At 45.9% G+C, this 17,500-nt stretch overlaps 1 protein-coding gene across 1 annotated transcript in view; it reads left to right on the forward strand.

Moving 5' to 3' along the window:
• fhod3a (formin homology 2 domain containing 3a) overlaps positions 1 to 17,500 on the forward strand; it is a 93,428-nt gene that overhangs the window by 46,834 nt on the left and 29,094 nt on the right. Inside the window, 13 exon segments of the mRNA XM_048229242.1 lie at positions 457 to 524; positions 2,245 to 2,350; positions 6,704 to 6,798; positions 8,954 to 9,065; positions 9,267 to 9,361; positions 9,682 to 9,825; positions 10,060 to 10,295; positions 10,683 to 10,715; positions 13,256 to 13,362; positions 13,832 to 14,162; positions 14,946 to 14,996; positions 15,830 to 15,964; positions 16,705 to 16,755. Of these exon segments, the coding sequence (XP_048085199.1) occupies positions 457 to 524; positions 2,245 to 2,350; positions 6,704 to 6,798; positions 8,954 to 9,065; positions 9,267 to 9,361; positions 9,682 to 9,825; positions 10,060 to 10,295; positions 10,683 to 10,715; positions 13,256 to 13,362; positions 13,832 to 14,162; positions 14,946 to 14,996; positions 15,830 to 15,964; positions 16,705 to 16,755 (1,564 nt within the window).

The following is a 17,500-nucleotide window of genomic DNA, read 5'->3' on the forward strand; positions in this document are numbered from 1 at the left end:
TGGTCACTCTCGTTTTGCCTCTCCAGTTGGCTGTCCTTGGCCCACTCTCGTAAAGTGATTGGACGACCTCTCCGTCAATCAAATCAAATTGCTTCCTCCAAAGTGCACAAACAGAAGTAGCATGCGATAAGCTCCAGAGACGGCCGTCAGAAGGCCCTGAAATGTCAGGTGTTGTGTGTTTGTGCGTTGCCTGGACGACAGTGTGCCACGTGCTGCTTTATTAGTGTTTGCGTCATGCTCAGAGCCGAGGAAGTGTGGTGGTGAGGAGCACAGCTGCTACTCCTGCTGGGTGATGCTGTCTCTAGGAAAAGGGGATGGGGCGAAAGAGTGATAAATGTGGAAGGGATATGCAGCTGACCCTTTTAACTAACTACTTCTTTCTCTCTCTCTCTCTCTCTCTCTCTCTCTCTATCTATCTATCTATCTATCTCTCTTGATCTCTGTCTCTATCTGCAGAGAAGCTGTACAACTCCAATGGACGTGACTTGAGGAGGGCACTGTTTTCCCTCAAACAGATATTTCAGGTAAAATAAAGTTTTACGTTTAATGTTTATTTTATGTTCAATTTGCCATACTAGTAGCAGTACAGTAGGACCACTTGTTAGTGATGATTGTCCTTCTGACACTGTAAGCTATATATAACAAACATTGTAACAGTTGGATTAACAGTGCTAGTGTTAGTAGTAGTAGTAGCAGCAGCAGTATTATTATTATTATTATTAGTAGTAGTAGTAGTAGCACCCTGTAGTAGTAGTAGTAGTAGTCAGTGATAGTAGTAGTTGTAGTTACAGCATTATTAGCCTCAGTAGTGTAGTAGTGTCCTAGGTTGTGTCAGCTGTAGTGGTGGTAGTAGTAGTAGTAGTAGTATAGTAGTATAGTAGTAGTAGTAGTAGTAGTAGTAGTAGCAGTAGCAGTAGCAGTAGTAGTAGTAGCAGCAGCATTATTAGCCTCAGTAGTGTTGTGGTGTCCTACTGTAGGTTGTGACAGCTGTAGTGGTGGTAGGACAGCACAGCAGGCCAGGCCCTTCTTCTGCCAGAGCTGGTCACCGTGGCAGCTGTGTGTTTCCGTGACGACAGGCAGCTCCACGTGGCCTGTGAGACAGAGAGAGAGAGAGAGAGAGAGAGAGAGACAGACAAAAAAAAGACGGATGAAGAGAAACAAAGCGAGAGAGAGAGAGAGAGAGGGGAGGAAGGAAGAGAGAGAGACCTCTATTTTGGAGAACAATAACCAAAGCTGCACTTTTTTTCCTCAGCTCAGACTCTTTCAACCAACCAGTGTTTCAGCCAGACTTCAAAGTCATGAAATCCTTTAATATTTCTTACAATGTCACAATAACAATGTTACAATAACCTTCAACCTTTTCACACCTTCCCTTGGGGAAGTTTCAATTTTTATTACATAGACGAGAAGCCTTAACTGTATTCCGTCTTTCTTATTTACATAGTGCATAAAGTAGACATAACACATGACACATGACTGTCATCTCAAGGTTGAATTGCGTATGTTGAATTGCCTGTCTAACAGGTAAATAGTCCCCCGTATATTAACCTGAACAAACTGCTCACCGTGGGAAAAGAGCTCCCTGGGACATTGGATGAGTCTCAAACTGTGAAGTTAAGAGAGAGACCATTTATTTTTAGCCATTGATGTCATCTGAGTAACAATAAAGTTGCAACCCCTTTGCCTCTTCCCTAACAAGAAACAGTGGGCAGTCATTGATTAGCAGAAAATCACTATCAGAAAGTCTATGTATTCAACACATGCTTCTTTGCATGCAGCTTCCTTGTGGCTATTTACTGTCACAAATGCCTAATGCAGTCCAAAAGGGCAGGCAAACTACTGCCCCCTTCTGGTGGCATTGTAGGGCTCACACAACAACACACAACAACAAAGTCATGTCTGTTTGTTGCATTACATTGCATCACAAGTTAACCTTTGCCTTCTCAGAAGAGTGTCCATTTTCTCAAACAAATAGAGTTCACATCTCTTTCCTGTCTTAATATATTATCACAAGTACTTTCACAGGAATCTTCCCACATAAATAATGTTTTGCTTGCCAAAAACAGTAGCAGATTATATTATGAAATTAATCCTGACTGAGATCTCTCTCTCTTTCTCTCTCTCTGTGTGTGTGTGTGTATGTGTGTGCATGCTTGTGCTTCTCCGTGTGCATTTGTCTTTGTGTGTGTAATGTGTGTGTGTAATATGAATGTGTGTATGTGTATGTGTGTGTGTTTTTCACAGGATGACAAAGACCTGGTGCATGAGTTTGTGATGGCGGAGGGTCTGACCTGCCTCATTAAGGTCGGGGCGGAGGCTGACCAGAACTATCAGAACTACATCCTGAGAGGTGGGGCTCCGCTCATCCACTGCACTGACACTACTGCACCTGTGTGTGCACCACACAACCCCAGTTCATGGTGCAGACAAATGTCATTGTACGTCAGACAAATGTCCATTGTACGTCTGTATTATCTATACAAGACATACTGTGAAAACACCCACCGTGCTGCCACAGCACCTCCACTGTAATCTTATTGCCTGTCCACACGGCCACTAAAGGGTGACGATTTAACAAAAATCCAGCTCTGGAACCCTTTTATCGAAAAAAGTGCGTAAAACGCCGTAGTCGCGTGGACGCAAGGTCAAAACAGTAAAAAGCATTCCTTTTTCACAAAAATACACATTTTCATTGTTTCCGTGTGGACGACACCTTAGTACTAAAGCAAATATGTTGAAAATAACACAACTTGTGTTGTTTTTAACGCATCAATATGTCCAGATAGATACAACAATATTTCTGTTGTTTCTAACACATTGCTTTGGTTATACTGTGTATGCTCTTACAACAAATGTGTTGAAAATAGCACAACTTGCGTTGTTTTTTAACACATCTCTATGTCCAGATAGGGACAACACAGTTTGTGTTGTTTCTAACACATTCGTTTTCAGAGTGCTTGTTTATGGTTGATGTGGTATAAATATTGATCATATGGCTGTATCACACATATATATAGACAATGAAACTCATGCTACATCTACAGACGAGAGAGTTTCTGAATGAATGTCGTAGGCAGTGTAACTTCCTAGTCCATTTTACATACACCTCCGATTAAAATCTATGATTGATTAGAAAGAATTGAATGGATGACGTGGCATCTTGACCTCCTAGAGGTATTCTCTTCTAAACTGTGATTGGTTAGCATGTTGTGAATGAAATGCGTGCCTATGAGTCTAAAACTTCGCTAAAGCTATCTTTTCTCTGATGCCAACCCATCCCATCTCGACAGCATCAATGTGGAATGTTTATAATGAGGCAGGCTACTTTTGAAGACATTGAGCTTAGCATCAAAGGATGTCGCTGTCAAACTGAGGGTTGTGCTTAACGAAGGCATGTTGATTTTGGGTCTGTCTGCCTCACACATGCAGACAATGAAAGCCATGGATAAGCCGACAGCTAAGAGTTTTGTTGAGATGAAGATCAGGAAACAAGAGGAAAGCATTAACTGTATTGAACCTAACCGTGACTGCATTCATGATAAAGAGCAGTTTAAGATTGAATAGATGTCTGATTAGGTCATGGTATTGTTAAATATGCAAGGTGAAGTTCCACACGTTCAGACAGGTGGGGAAAAACACTGTTATATGGACAGCTGTAAATTTAATGTCACTCTTTTGAAATGCCTGTGCAGGCAGACACACACACACAGACACACACACACACACACACACACACACACACACACACACACACACACACACACACACACACACACACACACACACACACACACACACACACACATGCTAAAACATAGAGAGATACAAATAGAAAGATAAACCATACACGCTTCGAGGGCCCCCATTCTGTAGGTTAGGTTCAGCACTTTCGAAACTGGCCTACATCTGTGTTTATGTGTTATTATATTATCCAAACAGACAGCAGTCCTAATGGACCTTGTCTAAAGGCAATTACACTTAGTGTGTGTTCGTTATTAGCAGGTCTGACGATTGGCTATTAATTATTCCTGTGAAAGGCCACATGTCTCTAAAGTGTAATTTGTGGGGTCTGATCTCATAGGTTTTTCTTCTGTCCTTCACAGCCACAGACGTAACCCATGGCCCCTTATGAGTTTACATAGGTCCTACAGGGACTCCCATGATCCTTTTGGGTAAAATTCCACTTTCGGAGTTTAAATATATCGGGTCAGAAATTCCGATCGTTTATGTCACTTGTCGAGCCCTGACATGTGGAAATGATTATGTGCCGTTTGTTTTCACGACGGCGTGTCTTAAGCATGTGAGACGCGCAGAACGTGGGTGACCGTCGATTGGAAGAAAGGGAGAAAAAGAGACGAGTGATCGTGAACACATGTAGCTATGTGGCAAGTTGGCCCTCAGAGCTCCTGCTACACACACAATCCAGCCGACACACACACCCACACACACACACAAACACTTAAGGGGCTGTGGAACAGGAGGTCTAGTACCCTGAGCCTACCTACATGTACAGCTGGGACACACACACACACACACACACACACACACACACACACACACACACACACACACACACATACACACACACACACACACACACACACACCCACACACACACACAAACACTCTTCCAGGGAGTACTGGGGCTGGTGGGGTTGGAGGGGTGCAGGAGGTCTAGTGGTACCCTGAGCCTACCTACATGTAGCATTGTTAGACTGAGACAATACACACACACACACACACACACACACACACACACACACATACACATTCTCTCTTTCACACACGCACAGACGGAGGCAATACACACACACACACACACACACACACACACACATTCTCTCTCTCACACAGACACACACATACACACACACACCTTCTCTCTCTCACACACACACACACACACACTCATACACACACATTCTCTCTCACACACACACACCGACACACACACACACACATACTGTACACATACACACACACACACACACACACACACATACTGTACACACACACACACATAGTGTACACACACACACACACCGACACACACTTCCCTTATGTTCTACAAGCACACATCAAAGCCATGACTTGCAGACCTAAATGTACATGACAAAATCAATCAGCAGGAGTGTTAACAATATACCCAAAGACTCTCACTCTCCTTTAACATAAAACTACCTCCGTCTCCCTCCCTGCATGTGTGAGAGTGTGCGTGCATGTGCGTGTGCTTGTGTGTGTGCGAAGGTTAGAAGGTTGGTCTGTATGGAAGGTTGGGCAGTGTAGACAAAAGGACGCGTGATCATTAAATATTGAGAGGCTTTGAGAGTGCCGGAACTTGACACTATCGTCTGCTGCAGAGCCATTAGCGATAGCAATAGCTCTTTGTGAGTTCGCTTGCCATTATCCTGAGTTCTCTCTATGACCACTTCTACACACTCAGCCCCACGTTTATTTTACTTTCTGTCAGCATAAGGTTTTGGCACCAAATAGCCATATTTTTTGGCGATATGTCAGATTTATGTGATCATGCAGTTTTGTCATGTCATTTACCTAGAGCATAATCAGTTGTATTGAAGACATTGATGACAGCGTTTGTCAATGAGGGTTTGTGCTTTTTGAAGGCAACTCTTTCGCATACAATATTTAAAATGAGGGAGGATATTTCACGCTGGATTGATTTAGCTTCGGTGAGTGAATGTAAGTGTACGTTGATATTCCCTGATGGCCTGTTAGCGAGGGCTTCTGTGAGAACCGGTCAGCTTGTCAGTCAACTCAGCCAGAATACACTGAGTGGACTGAGACATTCATGTCTGTGATGAGTTATTGTGTGTGTGGTGCAACGGGTGGGTAGCCTAGAAATCTAGACGCGCCCCTAGCGGCGTCCATAAATTACATTTGCTGCCAGGGCTAGTCTAGCAACTCTCCGTTGGCTTGTGAGCTCCAGAAATCGAAACTCAATCAGGCCAATGAAATCGTGTATAGAGTCGTTAGGTGGGCTTAACATAATGATTGATGGCAGAGTTGCAACGGTTTGGCTTGAATTCCCTGCTACTTGAAAATAAATAAGATGGATGTTGCTGTTGGCGAATAGTGTGACACGAGTTAAGCTTTTATTAAATTGGCAAACGTTTGAACTAGTCAACTAGCTCCGCTGGTGGAAACGCATGGGACTCATAGCGCTGCCGCTGTCCTATTGTGTGCAGAGGGAATTTGAAAGACAACTGATTATCCCGCCCCTCGGACTGAGCACTGCGAACGGTGAGTGCCCAGACCCTACATTTTAATGTGGGTCTGGCTCGTCAGGCAACGAGTGGGTGTATGTGGTGGAGGATTTATTGTGGGGTATTACAATACATCACTAACTGTAGGCTACAGCCTGCTGCTGAGTAAAGTGAAATGGCGCCATCTGTGGGTTAGTTTTATTTAAAAAAGAAATGTGTTTGAACAGCCCTCAATTTTAATTTGGCCACATTACTGCCGTTTCAAAAATGGCAGTGCTGTTTCTGACATAACACCACATGACTGGATAGCATCACACAATATACCAAACAACAACAACAACTACAACAACAACAACAACACAGATCCATACATATGATATATATTTATACAGTACAGTAGACTCAATGTATCATCAGAATCCCTAAAGCGATATTTACCTTTAACCTTTAACCTTTAACCATCATGATTCCATTTGCAGCTTTGGGTCAGATCATGCTGTATGTGGACGGGATGAACGGGGTCATAGGTCACACGGAGACTGTCCAGTGGCTATACACACTGATTGGTTCCAAGGTAAGATGGCCATACACACACACACACAGACACACACACACACACACACTTTTTCAAGAATGTGCCAGCTTCAGCTCTCCGACACTCTCCACAGTGCCAACATGCTTTTCTCATCTACAAGCATGGGCCGTTTCATGGCGTATGTGTGTGTGTGTGTCTGTTTTATGTGTGTCTTGTGTGTGTGTGTGTGTGTGTGTGTGTGTGTGTGTGTGTGTTTGACAGCATTCTCTCCTCAAGAGACCTAATGAATTGGTGATGTCCAAACAGATCTTGTCATGTCTATCTAAGGTAGAAAAAAGTATTTTTGCCTACCAAATAAGGGTTGAGCTTCGAGATGTCAGACAATAGACACAACACTTGGAGGTTTTGCCTCTCCAGGTTGGAATCGGCTGTGCATAACTCAGAGCTTTTTCCCTCTCTGCACGCACGCACACACACACACACACACACACACACACACACACACACACACACACACACAGACACACACCTGCTTAGATGCCTTATCTGCGCAAAAAGAAAAGAAAAGAATGGTGGGTGTGAATGATGCGTCTCTCCCTGCCACCATCTGATAAACCCCACACCCCCCGTCTATGAACATGTTGCACGCTACCTTCTCTCTTCATTTCCAGGTGTGTCTGCATGGGCGATTAAAACAATGAGAAAGGGAGATAATGTGAGGGGAAGGAATGAGTGAGAGAATATAAAATGGAAATAAATGATGGACAGAATAAAGAAGGGAAAGGAATGATGGAGAGAATAAAGAAGGGAAAGGAATGATGGAGAGAATAAAGAAGGGAAAGGAATGAGTGAGAGAATGAAGAGAAAGTGTGAAGGAAAGGAATGAGTGTCAGAAAGACAGATAAGAAAGAGGGAATGGAACTCTGAGCTTTGAAAGAGAGGGAAGAAGAGGAGAGGAGGAGAGAGAGAGGAGAGATAGCTGTGTTCTTGAGGAAATTCCAGCCTTAACGTATCTGTCTGTTGAGCTGCCAAAAGCTGTTCACACGCTGCTGATGCTAAGTACAGAGTTCCACCTCGGTCTGATAGATCTGCCTGTTTTGGGACTCAATGCTACGCTAGGTTACCCCCTGTCAGCTCTCAACAGATGAGCAGTGCACAACATCCAAACAAAAAACTCTTTTTCCACTCTCTTTCTCTCTCTCTCTCTCTCTCTCTATCTGTCGATCTATCTCTCCCTTCTGCCTTTAGCTGTCTCGTCTTTCATGTCTTTAAATTTAGTTCAATTCAAAGTTGTGTGTGATGGATGTCCAAATATTTCTGTCAACAAAGACAAAACAATTGACAAAAAATGCAAAAAACTCTTTCTATCATTCCTCTCAGTTGCTCTCAACCTATATATTTCTCTGTGTCCCACACCCACTAACTCATCACACACACACACACACACACACACACACACACACACACACACACACACACACACACACACACACACACACACACACACACACACACACACACACACACACACACTCACACACTCACACAAACATATGCACATAAAAGAGCAAGAGAGAGACACACACACACACACACTCACACACTCACACTTACACGTGACACACACACACACATTCACACTCTCTAGCTTGTACCTCCCCCGTTCTGTTTTCCCTCACTCCGTGGTGGTGGTGGCATTTCCCCTGGCAGTGGAGATTTATGCTCTCAGTGGAGGAGGAGGAGGAGGAGGAGGAGGCCAGGGGTCTGGAGAACTCCTTACCCTACTCTCCTCACCTGGGTGGCCCAGTGCCGCTGCCCGATCCTGGGGACATGAGAGAGCAGGGGCAGGGTGAGGTGGTGAAACGCCTGGAGGTTGCAGGAATGGAGATGGAGAGAGAGAGAGAGAGAGAGAGAGAGAGAGAAGGGAAGGTGCTGAGTGAAAAAAAGAGGAGAGAGGAAGATAAACAAGATTCTCTCTTTTATCATCATCATCAGATTATCATTTACTCACACACCTGTGACTTGAATGATGAACAAGAGATTGCATTTAGTGTGTGTGTGTGTGTGTGTGTGTGTGTGTGTGTGTGTGTGTGTGTGTGTGTGTGGTGTGTTTGTAGCTCTGATGGGTGTGTGTGTGTGTGTGTGTGTTTTGTAGCTCTGATGGGTGTGTTTTCTCTCTATCCTGCCTCTGTAGTTTCGTCTGGTGGTGAAGACAGCTCTCAAGCTACTGCTGGTGTTTGTGGAGTACGCTGAGAGTAACGGCACTCTGCTCATCCAGGCTATCTCCACTGTGGACTTCAAGAGAAGTACACACACACACACACACACACACACACACACACACACACACACACACACACACACACACACATACACACACACACAAGGAGAGTGAATATTTCAAAATAGTTCAGAATAGTTTTGTTTGATCATCTGAGAATGTGGCATAAACGTATGAATAGACTTTGACTGGTGAATAATCTGTATTCTATATTTGTTTTTTGCAGGACGCAAGCAGTGGTCAAATGCTATGGAGATCTTGGAGGAGAAGGATGGGGTAGACACTGAACTTTTGGTGTATGCCATGACCCTCATCAACAAGGTGACACACACACACACACACACACACACACACACACACACACACACACACACACACACAGAGAGAGAAAAAAATACACATTCTTTCTGATGCTATACACTTGCAGCACTAAGAGTTCTTGTTGTCACTGCAATCAAGCAAACCACAGTTCAACACAACAGACCAAAAGGCACACCTAGCCCTCACTGCACCCAAGCCCTATCTGTAGACAGCCTTTCAGTCTTGTGTGCTGATGCTCTGTACTATATGACTTGTATGTGGTTGAACTGGTGATAAAAATACCAGTGTCCTTTATCTGGACCTTCTTTATCTTCCCCCAGACCCTGGCGGCGTTGCCGGACCAGGACTCGTTCTACGACATGGTGGACGTGCTAGAGGAGCAGGGCATGGAGGTGGTGTCCAAACGACACTTGGGCCGCAAGGGCACCGACCTGGACCTGGTGGAGCAGCTCAACATCTACGAGGTGAGATGTGCTCTTCCTGTGCTACTGGACTGCAAGCAACTTGTAAACAACTGAGTCCAGTTATCTGACTATATCTTGTTGGAAGTACTAAGCAATAAGATGCTACACAGTCGGCCAGCTTCTTATACAAAATGGGATAAATTCATATATTAAATGGGAATTTTCATTTAAATAATCTTTAATGATGTGATGTGTTATGGCTGACGGTCTCCCTTTATGACCTTTGACCCACAGGCAGCTTTGCGGCACGAGGACGGCGACAATGAAACAGAGCCGCCGCCGTCCGGCTGCAGGGACCGTCGGCGGACCAGCGTCGGGGGCAGCAACGACAAACGCAGCCTGGAGAGGCGCCGCAGTCGGAGACACTCATTGGGCCGCTCCGGCCCCGCCTCTCCCCTAAGCCCCGCCTCCCCACACCGCGGGGGATTCCAGCCCTTCAACGGGCAGAAGTCCGAGGACATGAGCGAGAGGTGAGAGAGAGGGGGAACCAGGGAGGAAAGGGGAGAAAGATAAAAAAGAAAGAAGGGAAAAGAGAAAGCGTGAAGAAAGAATGACATGGCGATGAACGAGAGGGATGTCTGGAGAGAAGATTGAGATAAAGAAACCTGTCTCTTTCTTTGTCTTCTGCATTATATGCTGTCTTCAGACACACACACACACACACACACACACACACACACACACACACACACACACACACACACACACACACACACACACACACACAGACACATGCCCACACACAGATACACACACATAAATGCACACATGCATTAAAAAAAAATACACACAATACTAGATTTTCCAAATGTTTTGCCAATCTGATGACAAAGCTTCCAAACGTTTCTCTGTCCCAGAACTCCTTGGGTGTTTGAGCTCCTTCAGTCGATGTAAGTTCACGTTTACTCAGTCAGGTTTGACCAGGCGTGTAGCCCAGTGTCCAGTATACTGGCTTTTACCCGCATGACACGGACATGCTTGTGTCCTGGCTTCACCAGTCACTTAGTTTACTTAGTTGTGTGTGAACAGACAACTTGAGGAAGTGTGTCTATCACCAAAGCAACACGTGGTGATGGCGCTGGCACACACACAGCCACATAAAAACTGCTGTTTGGTGAGTTAATTGGTGATCTGTAGAGGTGATTTCAGGTAATGAGTTTCAGACTCAGCGGAGACTGAATCAGACCTGTGTTGTGTTGTCTTTATGTTCTCTATTTGAATTGGAAAGAGCAAATGTACCATGTGGGGACATTCTGTGAAGCAGAATGCAGAATTATCCAATCATTCATTCATTCATTGTAAATGCAGATGATATCACTGACTCAGGTCTGATCATGGCCTGATCAGGTCTGTACGACACACCCTCACACCCTCTAGTGTACGACACACCCTCACACCCTCTAGTGTACGACACACCCTCACACCCTCTAGTGTTAACAATCACATTCCTGTTCCCCCTTTACCCTGTGGCTGACCTGTGTTATCTTTCTCCCTTTTCCCCCTCTCCATCCATCCATCCACCCATCCATCTATCCACTTTTAAACATCCCACCATCTAACGCACTATGATCTCACCCCTCCTGGCCTCTCCTGTTTCATTCCACTCCTCCTTTCATTTCCCTCATTCCTCCCCTCCTCTATCCGGTTCCCTCCCTTCCTCCCTCCATCCATCCATCCCTCCGCTCTTTAACATTAACACCACCTTACACACGTCTACTACAATGATCCCCCCTCCTGGTCTCTCCTCTCTCCTTCCGCCCCTCCTTTATTTCCCTCGTTCCTCCCTTACACCATCCCCCTCCCTCCCCCTCCCTCCCCCTCCCTCCCCCCTCCCACCCCTTGCCCCCCTCACCTGGGCACCTGCCCCGTCCCCTCCTCACCTGGGCACCTGCCTACCTGGCTCCTCTCAGAGCTCTGGGGCCCTATGGGGACCAGGGCCTGAATGAGGCAGACTTTGGTCCTTGGTCCATGTAAGTATAGTGGTGTAGTGTGGTGTCACATACTCACACACACACAGACACACACACACACACACACACACACACACACACACACACACACACACACAGCTGGAGCTAAGCTACTGCTAATGCTAATAGCATGCGCTGGAGATGATGCTCTCTCACTGTGTCTGTGTGTGTGTAGGTGTGTGTGTGTGTGTGTGTGTGTGTGTGTGTGAGAGAGAGAGAGAGAGAGAGGGAGTGCTGTCACCGTAGAAGTCATGATGATGAGAGGCCAGTGGTAGTGACAATGGTGGTGTTTAAAGCAATGAGTAAACAACTCTTATATACACAGGCATATTGCTGCTGCTGTGTTAGAGAGAAGAAGGGTGTGTGTGTGTGTGTGTGTGTGTCTAAAAGTGTGTGTGGCTGAGAGTGAGCGAGAGACAGACAGAGAGAAAAAAGGATGTGAGATATGTAAGGTTAGAATGTTCACCTAGCCCCACACGTGCGCTCTAACATGAGGAACACCCGTCTGGCATATCGCTTTCATAAATATTGTATCCATCTCACATGCTTGTGTTAATGTCCACCATCCCTTGTTAAAGGAATGCCGTTAAAAGTGGAAAAAAGAGAGAAAAAGCCGATGCCGCGGCCTCCTCATCTGGTTCCTGTTTGACTGTCAACATGTTAGCCCCAACACTGAACCCTTGGCCTCCACACCCCTGAACATGTGTAAAGGCATGCCTCGCATGCTCGCCAGGACAGCAACACACATACACATACACACACATATTCACACCACGCACACATACACACATACACATTCACACACACACACGCTCATGCACACACAAACACACACAGTAGGTTTTTGATGGCTCATTTTAAATCAATTTACAGTTTTTTGCCAGGCCATCAACACACACACACACACACACACACACACACACACACACGCACATACACAGCGTGTGCACAGCAGTTTACAAAGACTTGTTTTAAATCAATTTGCAGTCGCACGACCAGATCTCTGATGTCTCTGTCTTGTCATTGGGTTATTGTCTGCAGTGCTAGCCCAACATTCCATAGTGATGTATGTCAAGTTGTCGTTCTCAGTTTTAATGATGTCTGGAACATCGACAATCTTGTGCTGTTGTCTCTCTGTCTGTCTGTTACCCGCTCTGTTACCCGCTCAGGATGTCATGTCTGTTACCCACTCAGGGTGTCATGGATGTTACCCGCTCCGGATGTCATGTCTATTACCCAGGGGTGTCATGTCTGTTACCCGCTCAGGATGTCATGTCTGTTATCCGCTCAGGATGTCATGTCTGTTATCCGCTCAGGATGTCATGTCTGTTACCCGCTCAGGATGTCATGTCTGTGCCCTCGCATGATTTGTCCTCTTCTCTCCTTTCCTCCTTTGTCTTCTCTCTTTTTTCTCTTTCTCTCTGTGCTTCCTCCATCCATCCCTCCCTCCTCCGCAGCAGAGAGGAGGAGTATGAGGAGGAGGAAGAAGAGGAGCTGGTAACAGAGTCGGAAACGGAGGAGGAGGAGGGGGAGGGGCAGTCCTCTGTTCAGGGTGGCCTCAGGTACCGCAGGACTGCAGGGTCAACCCCCCCTCTCTCCCTCTCACCTCTGTAGTTGCACACACACACACACACACACACACACACACACACACACACAGACACAGATATAAACACACACATACACACACACACACACACACACACACACACACACACACACACACACACACACACAGATATAATCACACACACACACACACACACAAATGAGTAGTATGTAAATGCAGTTGTAGAACTCTGTTCAGCCGCTCTTCATGTCCCATCTCATGCTCCCGAAAGTCGTGTTTAAATAGTTCTGATATTCCGGAATGCTGTAGAACCCATATCCCAGTGCAGCCATTCTAGAACTATCTCTAGAATGTCCCCACTTTCATCTCTGCTTCTCTCCTGCATCCCTCTCGCCTCCCTGTTGCTGCAGTGGATCTAGTGCCAAGCAAACACAAGCACCAAAACCGCCATCAACACCAACATCAGCAAACAAGCCCATGGCGCCAGCCACAGCCAGGACTCCGATAAAGAGGGATGAGACCAAGGAGGGAGAGAGGAGGAAGAGAAAGACGAGTGCGGAATCCTCTCCTCCGTGGGTGGCCGTCTCCTCCCCTGACCCCAGTCCACAGCCCTCGCTCCTGGCATCGCTCCTCGTCCGCCGCAGGTCGTCCGTCAGCGTGCCGTCGGCATCGGAGGTGACCCCTCGGCCCATGGAGCGCCTCCCCTATCTGCCCCACTCGCCCTTCCACCTCTTCTCCTATGACCTCCAGGAGGAGAAGGAGGAAGAGACGTCGCCGGACAAATCTAAGGGGGACAGGTCAGAAGGAAGACTTGGAAGAATAAAAAAAAAAAACTACATTTCCCATAATCCCCTTGGGGGGAAAGAAAGCACCCTCCCCACTGCCACAAAATGTAGTTGGCACTCTCTGACACCACAGCTCCCCCTCACGGACCTTGTTCCTTTCTCTCCGTATTTTTCACTGCTGAATAATAAGACTCTTGCTTTCAACACTTCTTGTAGATATCTCACTCACCCTGCACTGCTTAAGTCAAAACAAACCACACCGAGTCACCCGCCCATGCCTACCAGTGCCTACCAGATGATCCACATCTACCACAATCTTTTTCGTTTCACTTTGTTAACACCAGTTTCGTTTCAATCTTCTTTTCATTCACTTGCTACTTAATTAGAGCACTTGACATCTTTCCGGCTTTCACTGTGACTGATCCAAATCAGTCTAACCAACTCTGGCTAACGCTTTGGCTTCTGTTGGGTTTGATGTGTTATGTTTGCTCTTTGTCACTTTAATTTGCTTCCGGAACCTTCAATGCTTTGTGAATCTGCTGTTTAGTTGTGGGTAGAGGTCTTTTAGTCATGCTGTGTGTGTGTCCTACCCAGTAATGTGGACTTCACTGTAGGTGTGGCAAACAGAAGCACTGCTAGCTGATGAGATTAGCACCTTAACCTCCTCACCCTTTCAGGACATCAGATTACATGTTAATGACTGACTGAACGACTCTCTCTCTCTCTCTCTTTCTCCCTCTCTTTCTCTCTCTCTCTCTCTCTCTCTCTCTGTGTCTTTGTCTTATGATCACACAGGAATGGGAAGTTTATCAATCCTCCCTTTGCACCTGCAAACAATGCAGACAGGTGAGAGGAGATACAGTATAAAGAAATAAAATCTCAAATCAAATCAAATCAAATCTGTGCCCCCCTAGTGTGACCACCACATACTGTAGGCTATGACGTTTCTATTTTGTTGCTATTTCACCTAGATATGGTCTTCTTCCGTGCTACATGCGCTAACATAGCCTCCTTGTCTCCCACTCTCACTCTCTTGCATGTGCGCACACACACACACACACACACACACACACACACACACACACACACACACACACACACACACACAATGGAGACGCCCCTCCGTAGCCTAGGTTACTTGAATCAGAACAATCCAAGATTGTTCAGCTCAGTGTTCACTAATAAACTAGTTTGTTCTTTTAAAAACAAAGTCAATCGCGGAGATAAAATTCGTCAGACAGGCAAAGTTATCAGCAATCAGCAACATGCATGTAGAGCCTTGGTGGTAAGCTACCTGTGTTAGAACACAGCTTAACATTAGGCTATCAATTCATCAACTGTGACAGTTGATGAACCCCCCACCCCCGAATAATGTCTGTCATCCCCACTGTAATGTCTGTCACCCCCACTGTACTCTGCAGCCGGGTCTGAAAAAAAGCCACATGCACACACACACAAACAGACACACACACACACACAGAAATACACCCACACATATGCACCCCCAGAGATAGAGCCCCCCCACACACACACACACAGCTATAGCACAGACTCAGCTACACCATTGAGACACATTGCTATTCTCCAACCTCACTGTTACTGTTAGGTCATAGGTGACATGTTTGTTTATCCTGTCTCATATTTTCTCTCCCTCCCTTCCTTCGCTCCTTCGCTCCCAGGCCTCCTCTGGGAGGTCTGCTGTCCTCCTCCTACCGGCAGCACCAGGAGTCTCTGGCCGCGGAGCGCGAGAGGAGACGCATGGAGAGAGAGGAACGCCTGCAGAAGATCGAGAGAGAGGAGAGGAATCGATTCAGGTGAGCACACATCCCCACACACACACACACACACCCCACACATCCCACACACACACACACACACACACACCCCACACACACACACACCCCACACACACACACACAAACAAACACTGTAAATGGATGTTTACTTTTTGTCATGTCTTCTACAGCTGAGTACTTAGGCTCAGACAGGTGCACTATCTCATATGCTGCAGGTCAGTGCATGGGGACTTATTGATGCATTACATCTTAATTATATTACAAGTTTGCAAGTTATGTTTTTATCTAAATAAACATCTGCAGACTGCTTTTTTCAGACCAGTCATACACTTCACATGTTCACATGCTGTTTTTCTGCCAGACTGTATCAAGCTAAACCTGCTGCAATACATTTCTATTCAATTCAGTTCCATTTCATTCATTTTGCGTATTTTCTTTAACAATGATCATTGTCATAGAAAACACAGGAACCATCACCTGCATCACTTCAAAATGGAACACTTGATTGTCTCTCAATAAACATTCAGAGGTTCCTCAGTGTGTCCCCATTGAGTCCTCTTTATCTGTTTCACATATTAGCCGTTTCACACATTAGCCGTATGCCTATATAACATTAGCCTATATAACACTCACTTCCTCCTGAGTGTGCTTCCTTCTCACTGTCCACCACCTGTGGCTGCATGAGGTGGAGGTCAGCAGGACATCACTGACACATCCATCATGCCCTCTTCTCTCTCTCCTTCTATTTCTCTGTACAGTCGGGACTATGTGGACAAAATGGAAGAAGCCAGGCACACCCGCGAGGAGAGGTCAGCACTGAGAGTGTGTGTGTGTGTGTGTGTGTGTGTGTGTGTGTGTGTGTGTGTGTGTGTGTGTGTGTGTGTGTGCAGCATGTGTGTGTGTGTGTGTGTGTGTGTGTGTGTGTGTGTGTGTGTGTGTGTGTGTGTGTGTGTGTGTGGTGTGTGTGTGTACATGCACTGTGTGCTATATGTGTGTGTGTGTGGGCTGTGTGTGTGTTTCACCTGGGCTTATTATTATTATTTAGTCTCTGCTGTCAGTCAGAACACAACCTCAAACATGCACTACTTTAATCTATCACAGCAGCAAGTAGCTCTCTCAGATGGGATGGAAAGTATTGTTGTGTGTGTGGTTTGGCTAACGGTAGCCAAGTAGTACATCCAAAACATCCCCCCTGGATATGGAGCTTGGTTAGGAGCAAATTAAATAACCTTGGTTATGAGGTGAATTGCTGGGGTCTTTTATTGATTAACTAGTTCCATATAGGGACATACAGTACATGCAATTTAGTGTGATTGGAGATTGACTGGGGTATGGGCTCCGGTATATGTGTGTGTGTGTGTGTGTGTGTGTGTGTGTGTGTGTGTGTGTGTGTGTGTGTGGCGGGGAGATGGCGGACTACATCAAAGCCTGAGTGTGCTTCTCGCTCCCTGTTCTCAGGGTGAGCGCTCAGCTCATCTGTAGGTGGTCAGGCTGCGAAAGGTCTGACTCCTTATTGCATAATTGTTTTCAGGTTCCAAACATTCCTGGCTTTGC

The sequence above is a fragment of the Alosa alosa genome, chromosome 20 (genome assembly GCF_017589495.1).
Source record: "Alosa alosa isolate M-15738 ecotype Scorff River chromosome 20, AALO_Geno_1.1, whole genome shotgun sequence".
NCBI lineage: Eukaryota > Metazoa > Chordata > Actinopteri > Clupeiformes > Clupeidae > Alosa > Alosa alosa.